Source organism: Myotis nattereri (genome assembly GCF_964212035.1).
Source record: "Myotis nattereri genome assembly, chromosome: 5".
Taxonomy (NCBI): domain Eukaryota; kingdom Metazoa; phylum Chordata; class Mammalia; order Chiroptera; family Vespertilionidae; genus Myotis; species Myotis nattereri.
Window position 1 is genome coordinate 6997368 of NC_138080.1, and position 12435 is coordinate 7009802.

General features: G+C 51.0%; 1 protein-coding gene across 1 annotated transcript; it reads left to right on the plus strand.

Annotated features, from left to right (window-relative positions):
* Positions 1-288: 288 nt before the first annotated feature.
* Positions 289-9528, plus strand: TRIM11 (tripartite motif containing 11; the record flags this gene model as incomplete). The annotated part of the gene is made up of 6 exons (XM_081091953.1): positions 289-696; positions 2607-2702; positions 2919-3149; positions 5277-5299; positions 5387-5487; positions 6021-9528. 6 exons carry the CDS (start codon positions 289-291, stop codon positions 6566-6568), a joined length of 1407 nt encoding a protein of 468 aa, XP_080948079.1. The 3' UTR covers positions 6569-9528.
* Between the last annotated feature and the right edge of the window lie 2907 nt (positions 9529-12435).

Sequence of the window (12435 nt, forward strand, 5' to 3'; positions counted from 1 at the left end):
GGTCAGAGGGCGAACAGCCCCGCGGGCCGCGTGACGGGCCGCAGCCAATCCCGGCCCAAAGCGGGTGTTTCCCGCCCCGCCCCCAAACAGCTGCTTCCTGCTTCCGCCGTGGTTCTTCCTGCCTGCTTTCGGGAGCCGAGGCGCCCCGTGCACCCTGCGCCTCGCGTTCCCACAGCCCGCGCGCCCCCGGCTCCCGGAGCCCCGGTCCCCGCAAGTCCCCCGGAGCCCCGACGGCGGCAGGCCAGCGCCCGACCGGGGAGAGCGCCGCCTTCTCCGCGTGACCGCGCCATGGCCGCCTCCGACTTGTCCACCAACCTCCAGGAGGAGGCCACCTGCGCCATCTGCCTCGACTACTTCATGGACCCGGTGATGACCGACTGCGGCCACAACTTCTGCCGCGAGTGCATCCGGCGCTGTTGGGGCCAGCCCGAGGGCCCGTACGCCTGCCCCGAGTGTCGCGAGCTGTCCCCGCAGCGCAATCTGCGGCCCAACCGCCCGCTGGCCAAGATGGCCGAGATGGCGCGGCGCCTGCACCCGCCGTCCCCGGTGCCCCAGGGCGTGTGCGCCGCGCACCGCGAGCCGCTGGCGTCCTTCTGCGCCGACGAGCTGCGCCTGCTGTGCGCGGCCTGCGAGCGCTCGGGGGAGCACTGGGCGCACCGCGTCCGCCCGCTGCAGGACGCCGCCGAGGACCTCAAGGTGCGCGCGGGCGGGGCGGGCGCGGCCGCGCTCAGGTCTGGCCTGCGTTGTGGTTTTGGGGTGGGGGGCGCTTAGCCTTTCCCAGACCGGCATTTTCGCGGGGTTGGGGCACTTTGGGGCACCACTCCGCAGTGGGGAGCCAGCGTGGGGACCTGGGGGGAGAAGGCGGTCTCTGAGGCCGAGGTCCCGCTGTGTTGGTGGGGCCCACCGTCTGGGGCGGGCACTGGGCCGGGGTGACCGAACGGTGGCTGGGATAGAGCCCAGCGCGGGAGAAAGTGGGAAGAGAAGAGCAGAGGTGGTTTCCTTCAGGTGGGGACTGAATGGGGACTCCTCTCCGGTGGGAGGGGGTGCAGTGGCCAGGGCCCGGCAAGCTTCTGAGTGGATTGCTTGGGGCCACCACTGCCGTCTGACACACCCGAGCTCAGCTGTGTGTGGTCTCAGGCTGAGAAGCCTTGTTTCCTGTCCTGGAAACGCATTTCCTTAAAACCCAAACTCACACCAGCACTACCCGCTCCGCTGGGGGGCAAACAGCTCACCTGGCCTGTTGCCTTAGCAGGGTTTGTTTCTGGAACTCATTATTGATGCACCGGTGGCATCTTTCAGACTTTGTGACTGGCTTGCATTTTGCTTCACGGCCAGTAGCGGGGGTGTGTGTGTGTCGCTGGGGCACACCATGTACAGCATTTAGTCAGCATTAGAATTAATACTTGGCCAGCAGGTCACTGTCATAGAACAAGCCTGTGGGGTACCGGAATAAACCTGTTCCATGATCCAGTCTGGACATGGATTTCTGTGGATTTTCCTCTCACTTGGGGGTATTACATGCATGCAGGAATGCCTGTCTACTCACGTCCAGCAGGTTTGCACTCCTATCACCAAACACCCGGATCAGGGCGCAGAAAGTGGCCGTGCGGTGAAGAGTCACCACCAGCCCCCTAAGGGCTCCTTGTAGCTGACCTGATAAAGTCTCAGAGGGCAGCACTAACTATTGTAGAGGAGGAAAAACCTTTTACTCTAGCCTGTTAGGTTCTGTGACTGAGACTTGCAAATTAAACTGACAAATGTTAATCTGAACAGATGAAAAGACATAGTTTTATTAGTCTTAAATTTCATACGGCACAATGACTTCGTAGAAGAGTACAAAGCCAAAATGAGTGCTTAGACTTAAGAGCTTGTATTCCATTTTAACAGAGGATGATAAATTGTGGAGAAGTGACTAGACAACAGAAAGGGTTTGGGCTGCTAGGGCCAATAACTTGTGGGAAAGGAACTAGGAAATGATACGGGGGAACTACTGGAAGGCTGGCATTTTTGTAAGGTCTGTTCAGCACATTCAGGGATGACACCTCATCTTTGGTGGAGTGTGTGCCCCCTTCCTGGTACAGGGTGGCCACCCTTCTGGGAAATTCATGTCCTGCCTTTAGGCAGAAGGAGGAGGGCAGAGGGCTCTTACACAACTGCTGTTTCTCCCTCACACTGTACTGGTGCCTACTTTGTCTTAATGCTGGGGATGCCCCAGCAAGCAAATAGGGTTGAAGTAAACAGTTGGGTGTTGCTTGAGGTCAGGCTCAAGGCAGCTGGATCCAAGTGTGAGTGTCCCTTGGCGCCTTCCGATGAAGCTGAACTTTGGCAAGCTCAGAACAGGCACTGAAGTGAAAGGATTCGCAGGAAAGAAGGCTGCGATGAGGTAGGGAGTCAGGCTGGGAAGGTCGGGAGAGGAAGGAAGGCAGGAAGGCTGGAGAAAGGAAAAAAATGGGCTAGGGGCTGGGTCAGCCTGGGTGGTGGGAGGGCATCCCGGGAAGAGGGCATCTCCTAGCAGATTCAGTTTGTTCAGTCCATTGTGTGGGGCTGGGCAGTGGGAATAGGGACAGGGCCCAGTGGGCTTACTGGCTGCCCTCACTTCCTTGCAGGGCAAGCTGGAGAAGTCCCTGGACCACCTGCAGAAGCAAATGGAAGATGCCCTGCTGTTTCAGGCTCAGGCGGAGGAGACCTGTGCCCTGTGGCAGGCAGGTGGCTGGGCGCTGAGGTCCCAGGGGTGGGGAGGTGGGGCATTGGTGCCCCCACTGCTGGATGCCGCTGTCACACTAATGCTCCTCATAACACAGCACTCCTGCTCCAGACCCTCAGCCCCGGGGTGAGTTTGGGTGGGGGACAGGTGGTGTGTGGAGCCCTGGTGGTGGGTTTGTGGCGCCCAGCTCACTGGCCCCCTACGCCCCCTGCAGAAGATGGTGGAGAGCCAGCGGCAGAATGTGCGTGCAGAGTTTGAGCGGCTGCGCCGCCTGCTGGCAGAAGAAGAGCAACGGCTTCTGCAGAGGCTGGAGGAGGAGGAGCTGGAGGTGCTGCCCCCACTGCAGGAGAGCGCTGTCCGCCTTGGGCAACAGAGCGCCCAGCTAGCCGATCTTGTTGCTGAGCTGGAGGGGCGCTGCCAGCTGCCGGCGTTGGGACTGCTGCAGGTGAGCACGTGCCTGGAATGGGCACACAGGGGCTCTAATGGGAAGGGGTGCAGACCTGGGAGCAGGAAGGAGAAAGCCCTCAGTGGAGCAAGCTCTCTGAGCTTGTCCTCTTCTGGATGTCCTGTGTCCTGCCTGTGACATACTGGGGTGAGGACTGGGACTGGTGAGGGCCTTTTGGAGATGCCACTGCCTGGGGAATAGATATGAACCCCAAGCCCCACTGAGAACTGCTGTTGGTACCTGTCCGGGAGCCCCATTGGAGACGGAAGAAGCAGAGCTCTGAGTGACTGATCCCGGGACCCCAGCTACACCAGAGTTTGGGGTCCTGGGTGCCCCTCCAGGATTCCCCCGTAACCACCCTCTGTGGGTACCGAGCATTTTCCTAAAGGGGTGTGTATCTAGTTCCCACTGCCCAGAGTGGCCAGGTCATCTCCACAGAGGTCAACTTCCTTCAAGGTTCAGGCCCCCTCCCCACCCCTGGGCAGGGGCCCTTTCTCCATCCCTCTCCTAAGTGGTTAGGGCAGTTCCAGACCTTGACAACCAAGACTATCCCCACCCCCATTTCCCCTAACCCAGTAAAACAAGTAAGGACACTGTTTCTAACTGCTTTGCACCTGGCCCTTTGCATGTGCCTCCCCCAGGCCGGTACTGTTGGTTTCTCCTGATGAATCCTCAGGTTTCAGAAACCCACTAGGCTCCCTTTTCTTTAGAGGCCTAGCAAGTGCCCAGGCTCCCCAGACAGAATCAACTGCTGTGTGTGAAATTCCCTGCCCCTAAGGAAACCCACGTTGGGCACAATATCTTACTTTCCCTCTTCATCCTTTATGGCCTGGTAGGTGGTACACAGTATGGTTAGAAGGACTGCTTGTGGGGTTCATTTGATTGACAAAGTGGGCTGGGTCCCTGCTGTGTGCTAGGCAGTGTTCTAAAAAGACAAGCTGTTTACTGTCAGGAGCTGGCATTCCAAATAACAGATTGTCTCTGTCAGCTCAGGCTGTGTAACAAATGACACAGGTGGCTTAAGCAACAGATGTTTATTTCTCCCAGTCCTGGAGCCTGAGATCCAGGTGTGGGCAGGGCCGGTTCTCCTGAGGCCTCTCTGCCTCAGTGTACACCTGTGTCCTGATTTCCTCTTCCTGTAAGGACACCAGCCATATAGCATTAGGGTCCACCCTGGTGACCTCGTCCTATCTAATAAAGAGGTAATATGCAAATTGACCATCACTCCAATGCACAAGATGGCCGCCCCATGTGGACACAAGATGTCCAGCAGGGGAGGACAGTTGCGGGGGAACCAGGCCTGTAGGGGAGGGCAGTTGGGAGCGACCAGGCCGGCAGGGGAGGGCAGTTAGGGGCAATCAGGGGAGCAGTTAGGCATCGATCAGGCTGGCAGGGGAGTGGTTAGGGGGTGACCAGGCCGGCAGGGGAGGGCAGTTAGGGGCAATTGGGCTGGCAGGGTAGCAGTTAGGTGTTGATCAGGCTGGCAGGGAGTGGTTAGGGGTGATCAGGCTGGCAGGCAGAAGCGGTTAGGGGCAGTCAGGCAGGTAGGCAGGTGAGCGGTTGGGAGCCAGCAGTCCTGGATTGTAAGAAGGATGTCCGACTGCTCATTTAGGCCCAGTGGGATCGGGCCTAAACGAGCAGTCGGACATCCCTCGAGGGGTCCCAGATTGGAGAGGGTGCAGGCTGGGCTGAGGGACACCACCACCCGCCCCCCACCCGCCCAATGCACGAATTTCATGCACCGGGCCTCTGGTTTTAATATCATCACCTCTTTAGGAAGCCCATTCTTCAAATACTGACCCATTCTGAGGACCTGGTCATTAAGACACCAACATGTGGATTTCGGGGCTACAAGCAGCCTTTGACACTGAGTAAAATGCTCTTATGCATCATTTTGGGGGAAAGGAGCACCTAAGCAGAGCGGCCTTACCGGGAAGTTGGGCTCTGAGTCAGGACATGAGGGAGGGCAGCTGATGGAGGCCGTGTAAGATGCCTGTGGGCGGGATGGGATGGGAGCAGGTGAGGCTGCAGGGGCAGTTTCTGACCATGTAGGGGGCACTGCAACACGGATGGAGGTAGGGGGCAAGACCATGTGACGGGCACTGACACCACATGTCTCTCCCACAGGACATCATGGACACCCTGCGCAGGTAGGAGTCCAGCCTTTCCCTAGGGAAGATGGTTGGGTATGGGTGGGGTGGGCCCACCCTGGGTGTGACACCTGGCTGCCTCTTCAGGGTCCAGGAAGTGAAGCTGCAGCCGCCTAAGGTGGTGCCCATGGAGATGAGGACGGTGTGCAGGGTCCCGGGGCTGGTGGAGGCTCTGCAGAGGTTCCGAGGTGGGTGCCACAGCATACGGGGGCGGGGGAGGGGGGGGGCGGGGAGACCCAGCTGGCCAGGTCTGGTCCAGAAGAAGTGCCTATCCCAGGGCCTGTGGTAGGAAAGGCACGGAGGCTCCTAGTTCATGGCTGAGGAGCTGAGGGGTCAGGGCAGGCTGTTGAGGGAGGGCCAGCCAGGCTGGGCTGTCCTGGTGCATTTAGGGAAAGTGAAGGTCGGTCCATCAGGTGCCAGGACACCTGTGTAGGCCCAGGCCTGGGGAGCCCAGTGTGAAAGCTGGGCTGAACACTCTGAGGATTGGAAGAGTAGACATAGAAAGCACTCAGGTTCCTCCTGAATTTCAAGAGAGTGAATTGCAAGGCAGTGTATGACCACTTTCCAGACATTCCAAGTTGCAACTGCAGGTGGTTAGGTGATCTTTTGAGGAAGACACAAGATGGAGAGCAGTCACTCTAGCCAACTATGAGGATGTTTGAGGGCAGACTTCATGCAGGCTGGCGGAAGGGGCCCGAGGTGACCACTGCTCTGTCTGCAGGGGACATGACGCTGGATCCGGACACTGCTAACCCCGAGCTGGTCCTGTCAGAAGACATGCAGAGTGTGCGGCGGGGGGACCTGCGGCAGCCCCTGCCTGACAGCCCCGAGCGCTTTGACCCCGGGCCCTGTGTGCTGGGCCGGGAGCCCCTGAGCTCCGGCCGCCACTACTGGGAGGTGGAGGTGGGCGAGCGGGCCAGCTGGGCCTTGGGTGTCTGCAGGGAGAATGCTAACCGTAAGGAGAAGGGTGAGCTCTTTGCAGGCAATGGGTTCTGGATCCTGGTGTTCCTGGGGGGCTTCTACAACTCCTCTGAGCGGGCCTTTGCCCCCCTTCGAGACCCACCCCGGCGTGTAGGCATCTTTCTGGACTATGAGGCCGGGCACCTGGCATTCTACAGCGCCACCGATGGGTCACTCCTGTATGCCTTCCCTGAGACGCCCTTCTCAGGGACGCTTCGGGCCCTCTTCTCACCTCTGTCTAGCAGCCCCACGCCCATGACCATCTGCCGACCCAAGGGAGGGCTTGGGGATGGGCTGGCTTCCCAGTGAGCAGGTGTCTCATGCCTTGTCCTGCCTTTGAGTCTTCAAGGGTATCCTGAGCCACAGGAAGAGCTCCCAATGCCACTTCGTGTGCTTAGTAAAATCCCTCTACCTCTGTCATCCCCGGGAAGCCAACACTGTGGGGCCAGCAACATCTCCCAGGTGACCTTCCATGGCCATCTGGTGTCACCAGTGCATTGCTCACAGTCCTCTGCATAGCCCAAGCCAGGGTCCTGAGGAGCTCTGTTTGCAGGAGCCCAGCTGGTCAGCGTTGAGGCCAGGGCCTGTGGAACTTTCTGAGGCTTCAGCCTGAGACTTGACAGCCCCAGGGCTGTATCCCCAAAGAGCTGCTGTCTTGTGAGGCCGCTGGGAGGGAGGTGAGTCCGTCAGCCTGTCTCAGGGCCTGGTCCTAGAAAATGGTGCTGGATGTGGATGCCCCATTAATCGGGGTGCAGCAGTCATCAGGAGAGGGGGGGCATGGGAAAGGCCAGAGGAAGAGTGCTCAGGGCAAAAGGTACTACGTAAGGGGTCTGAGGAACCTGGGTACAAGCCCTCAAGTCCCCCAGCATGGGCCACTGTGGGCTTCTGCAGAATGCTCCTTCCCACCCCAGAGCTGAGCACTCGCTGAGAAAAGACTGGCCCTGCCTGGGGAAGGGGTGAAGCTGCGTAGACCCCCCCCCCACCACCACTTCAATCCAGGATTTCTACTGGCTTGTTTTGGTGCTTTTTCACAAGAAGGTGTGTACCCCAAGATTTTATCTGTGGTAAGGACCATCCTTACAGTAAATAAACTAACCATTGTCTGTGATGCCACCTGTGAATTGGGTGGGAGAGTCCATGGGCAAAGGCCTACCATCCACAGCAAAGTTGGGGACACAGTGGCTGGCTGCATTTCATGCAACTGCCATGGGATTCTTTTTTTCAAATAATCTGATCAACAGTTCTAGGTTCCATGGTGTTCAATAGCTAGTTACTTGATTATTTATTTGCTCATTCTCCTATTGTTGGACTTTTTTTTAAATGTATGTACCACTTTGAACAATTCCTTCAAATTATGTACCCGGGAGGTTTTTCCTCAGTCAAGCCAGGGGTCTGCCACTTTTCTGGCTGGGGAGGTTTCCCCATCCTCTCCCAGTTGACTGCCTACTGTTTCACTCCCTGTTGAGAATCTGAGGTACTGGTTGGTTCTTGCCTGAAGCAAGATTTGGACTTTGGGATCTCCTGGATGGCCACCGGCTGCCAGAAGGTGAGACAGCCTCGGTGAGAGTTTGGAGGAGCACACGACTGCCCCAAGAACAGCAGGATGGACACCTAACCAAGGCTTTGGAGCAAAGCTGGACACCAGTGTGAGGGAGGGAAAATGTTCCCTCCACCCATCTGATCCCTGTCTGGAACCCGGTAATAAAAGATTAATGAGAAAAAGAAGTTTATTAACACATGCACCTCCTGCACATGGGAGACACGCAGAGGAAATGAGTAACTCCAGCAGCAGCTTAGAAGTCCGGCTTCTGCAGCCACTGCAATAAAGAAGTTTGTGGGAAATGACAGTCTGAAGCAGTACCAGGGTAGGGGCTGGTTGGGGGGTTTATGGAGATTCCCAGAGCCAACCCCATGCTGAGGGATCTTACTGTCTCCTGTTACTGACTTGGTCCTTTTAGGCAGGGGGAGGACTTGCAGCTTCTCTACTATCTGCATATCAACTGCCTTTAGCTCAAATGATCCTGTTGCCAAACTGGGAAGTTTGAGATGGAATGTTCACATATCCATCACCAGGTGACAGAAGAAATGAGCTTAGTTGAGGACCACACACACATGCTTAGTGCACTGTCCACACATTTTACCTACTGAGCCAGTGAACTCTGTGATCGCTCCTCACTCTTCTGTGCAGCATGGACCACAGTAAAGGAAAGATTTTGCCCATGTAGCTGATACCTGAGTGGCTAAGAGCTACAAAGATGTGTCCCAACAAGTAGTGAGTGTCTCCCAACACGAGCAGCAGGTGTCTTCTGCACTACTAGTGGGATCTCCTGTATTAACATGGGGTGTCCCCCTACACTACCAGGGGGTGTCTAGAATACTGCTACTGGGAAGAGGTCCTGGCCCTTGGTGGGTCTGCTTAGGGCCAGTTGGTAGTATGTGGGTTCTTGACTTCATGCAGGAAAGATTTCACAACACAAGTCCAGGTGAATTTTAGAGGACGTTTATTAAAGCTGGGGACAGTGAAGAGAGGGCTGGGGAAATGAGCCTAGGTTGGGCTGCTTTGGCTCACTAAGAAGTCAGAGAAAAGGGGGGCCTTGGGTCAGGTTCTGGGGGATTGTTTGGGATGAATTTGCTGCCCTGGTTTGCAAGCCTGGTAGTGTCCCTTGAACGAGCAGTGGGTGTCTCCTGCACTAGCGCTCTTTCCTCTGCCTGTGGGGAAGAGGGCTGGGGTGGGGGGAGGCTCAAAACACTTTCTAATTGTTATTGTGATTTCTTTTTTGGCACCTGGGTTATTTAGACGTATGTTTAATTTCCAAGTATTTTAGGCTTTCCCAAATTTCCTTCTGTTGACTTCTGATTAAACACCATTGTGGTAAAAACACAAACTTAGTTGTTTTATTGACTGGCATATTGCTTTCCTGGAGAATGGTCCATGTGCATTTGACAAGAATGTGTGTTCTGCTCTTCAGTGGAGTGTTCTATTGTATCAATGATTGTATGGATGGGATTTTAGTATTTGGAGGGGACTGAGTGACAACACCATTGAAAGATTAATTTAGTATATTTCTTAAGAAAAGGAGGCATTCCTTTGGATTCACATTACTGCCTAGTGTCATTTCCTTTCTCCAAAATAGAACCATTCCTCCCTCCTCTCTGTGCTATTAGTGAAAAAAAAAAAAAAAATATATATATATATATATATATATAATGTTATAATCCCAACAATACAATTTTATAATGATGGTTTTATGTGGCTGGCTTTTAAATCAGTTAAGAAAATGTTATTGATACTGTCTTCTATGTCTACCCATGTAATTATACTTACCATGCTCTTTATTTCTTCATGTAGATTTGGGTTTTCATCTGGTTTCAATTTCTCCTAGTCCTTTAGTATTTCTTGTAAGTAAAACTTGCTAGCAGCAAATTCTGCCAGTTTTGTATATCTAGGAATATTATTTCATCTTCATTGTTGAAGGGTAGTTTTGCTAGTTACAGACTTAGCCAGTTTTTATTCCTTTTAGCTTTTTAAGCATGTTATCCAAATATCTTTACCCTCCACTGGTGGTTATCTTTTATGTTTTTATTGATTTTTATTTTTAGAGAGTAAGGGAGATGGAGAAAGAAACATTGATTGGTTGCCTCATGCATACCCCCTACTGGGGATCGAGCCTAAAACCTGGGCATGTGTCCTGACTGGAAATCGAGCAGGGAACCATTCGGTGCATGGGACAGTGCTCAACCAACTGAGCCACACTGGCCAGGACTCCCACTGTTTCTAACGAGAAGTCAGTTTTAATCTTATTGAGGTTCCCCTGTATGTAATAAGTTGTTTTTCTCTTGCTGCTTTCAAGATTCTCTTTTGCTTTTTGGCTTTCATTAGATTAACTATAATATGTCTAGGTGTGGAACTCTTCATGTTCACCTTTTGAACTTGATTGAATTTATTGAATATGTATGTTAGTTTTTCATCATGTTTAGGAAAATTTTGGCCATTATTCAGATATTTTTAATCTCTTTCACTTTCTGGGACTCCCATTTACCTGTATGTTAGTATGTATGTTGGTGTCTCACAATTCTCTGTGGTTCTGTTCAGTGCTCTTAATATTTTTCTTCAGATTGGATCATCTGTATTAATACATCTCAAAGTTCACTAATTCTGTCTTTTGCAAACTTAAGTCTGAGCCCTCTTTTTTAATTCACTTCAATTTTTGTACTTTCAACTCCAGAATTTTCATTTATTTATTGTTTATAATTTCTGTCTTAATAATATTCTCTACTTAATGAACCATTGTCATACTGTCTATAATTTTTTTAAATTTTTTGTATTGAGGTGCCTACTTATTTTTTTGAAATAGTATGTGTAAGTGCATATAACATAAAATGTACCATCTTAACCTTTGTAAGTGTATATAGCACAGTTGTGTTAGCTATATGCATGCTGGTTTTCAACAGCACCTAGAACATTTTAATCTGCCAAAATATTCTATAAACATTGAACAACTCCTCTTTTCCCTCGCCCACCACTGGCAACCATTCTAATTGCTCTAAGTATTTGACTATTATAGATACCTCCTAGAAGTGGATTAATTCGTATTTGTTCATTTATGGCTGGATTATGTCACTTAGCATAATGCTCTCCGTGTTCATCCATATTATAGCATTTGACAAGATTTTATTCTTTTTAAGGCTGAGAGATATTTCATTCTGTCGGTATATATTATATATGTAATCTATATATAATCACTTTATTCACATGTTAATTGACATTTGGGGGTTTTCCACCCTTTGACTGTTGTGAATAATGCTACAGTGAACATTGATGTATAAAATCTATTCAAGATCTTTCTTCTTTAAATATATTTTATTGATTTTTTACAGAGAGGAAAGGAGAGGGATAGAGAGTTAGAAACATAGATGAGAGAGAAGCATTGATCAGCTGCCTCCTGCACACCCCCTACTGGGGATGTGCTCGCAACCAAGGTCTATGCCCTTGACCAGAATTGAACCTGGGACCCTTCAGTCCATAGGCCGACGCTCTATCCACTGAGCCAAACCAGTTAGGGCAAGATCTTTATTTTTTTATTAAATTTATTGGGGTGACGTTGGTCAACATGAACATACAGGTTTCAGGTGTGGATTTTTATGTTACAAGATCTGTATATTGCACGTGTGCCCACCACCCAAAGTCAAATCTTCTGCCGCCGTATATTAGGAACCTCTTTGCCTCCACTCCCTCCCCTCGGGCAACCACCACACTGCTGTTTGTGTTCACAAGTTTCAGATCTCACATATGAGTGAAATCATGGTGCTTAGCGTTTTCTGACTTATTTTACTTAGCATAATGTTCTCAAGGTCCATCCTTGTTGTTGCAAACGGTGCTATTTCCTCCTTTTTTATAGCTGAGTAGTATTCCTTTGTGTATACTAGGTGTACCGGTTACTAATGCAGATTTTTTTCAATAGATGGAGTTACATATATGTTGATATATATGCGATTTGATATGTATGCTGTTTTGTTGTATTGACAACAAGCTTCAAAACTTCATATGTCAAATTTGCTGAAGGTGTTAACATCATAGATATTTTTTACGCTTAAAAATGTTGACTTTCATGCCGAAAAAAGAGCATCTGCGGGAAGTTTTAATTCATTATTTTGAAGAAAAGTGTTGCTGGATACTTCAGAAAGCTTATGGTGAACATGCTCCATCTCAAGATACTTGTGAACACTGGTTTAACACATTAAGCACCATGTCAGTCACTGGTGACTGACACTATACTTTCTGTACTGCGTCAGTCATTGTTGACTGATGACATACAATTTAAAAATATATTTTAATACATTTTAAATAACTTGGAGATCATAAAAGAATGTACCTAAGTATTATTTGTTACAAAAAAATTTTTTTAATGAATATTATTAAAACACGGTATGCACAGAAATGGTTGTCCTGTGCAGGTTTCACAGAATGTTATAACTTGTTTTGTCAACTTTCTGGCAATATCTTGTCCAAATCATGCTGCATTATCTCCGTAGCATTTTTTACAATATCTTTGGACTTTAGACACTCTTCCAGTTTTTGTTGCAGTTTGTGACGAGATATTTGAGGTATATTTACAGCATGGCTACTTGAAATTTCTTCATCCCGAAAATTTGTTAGATGGACAGCTAATTTCTTC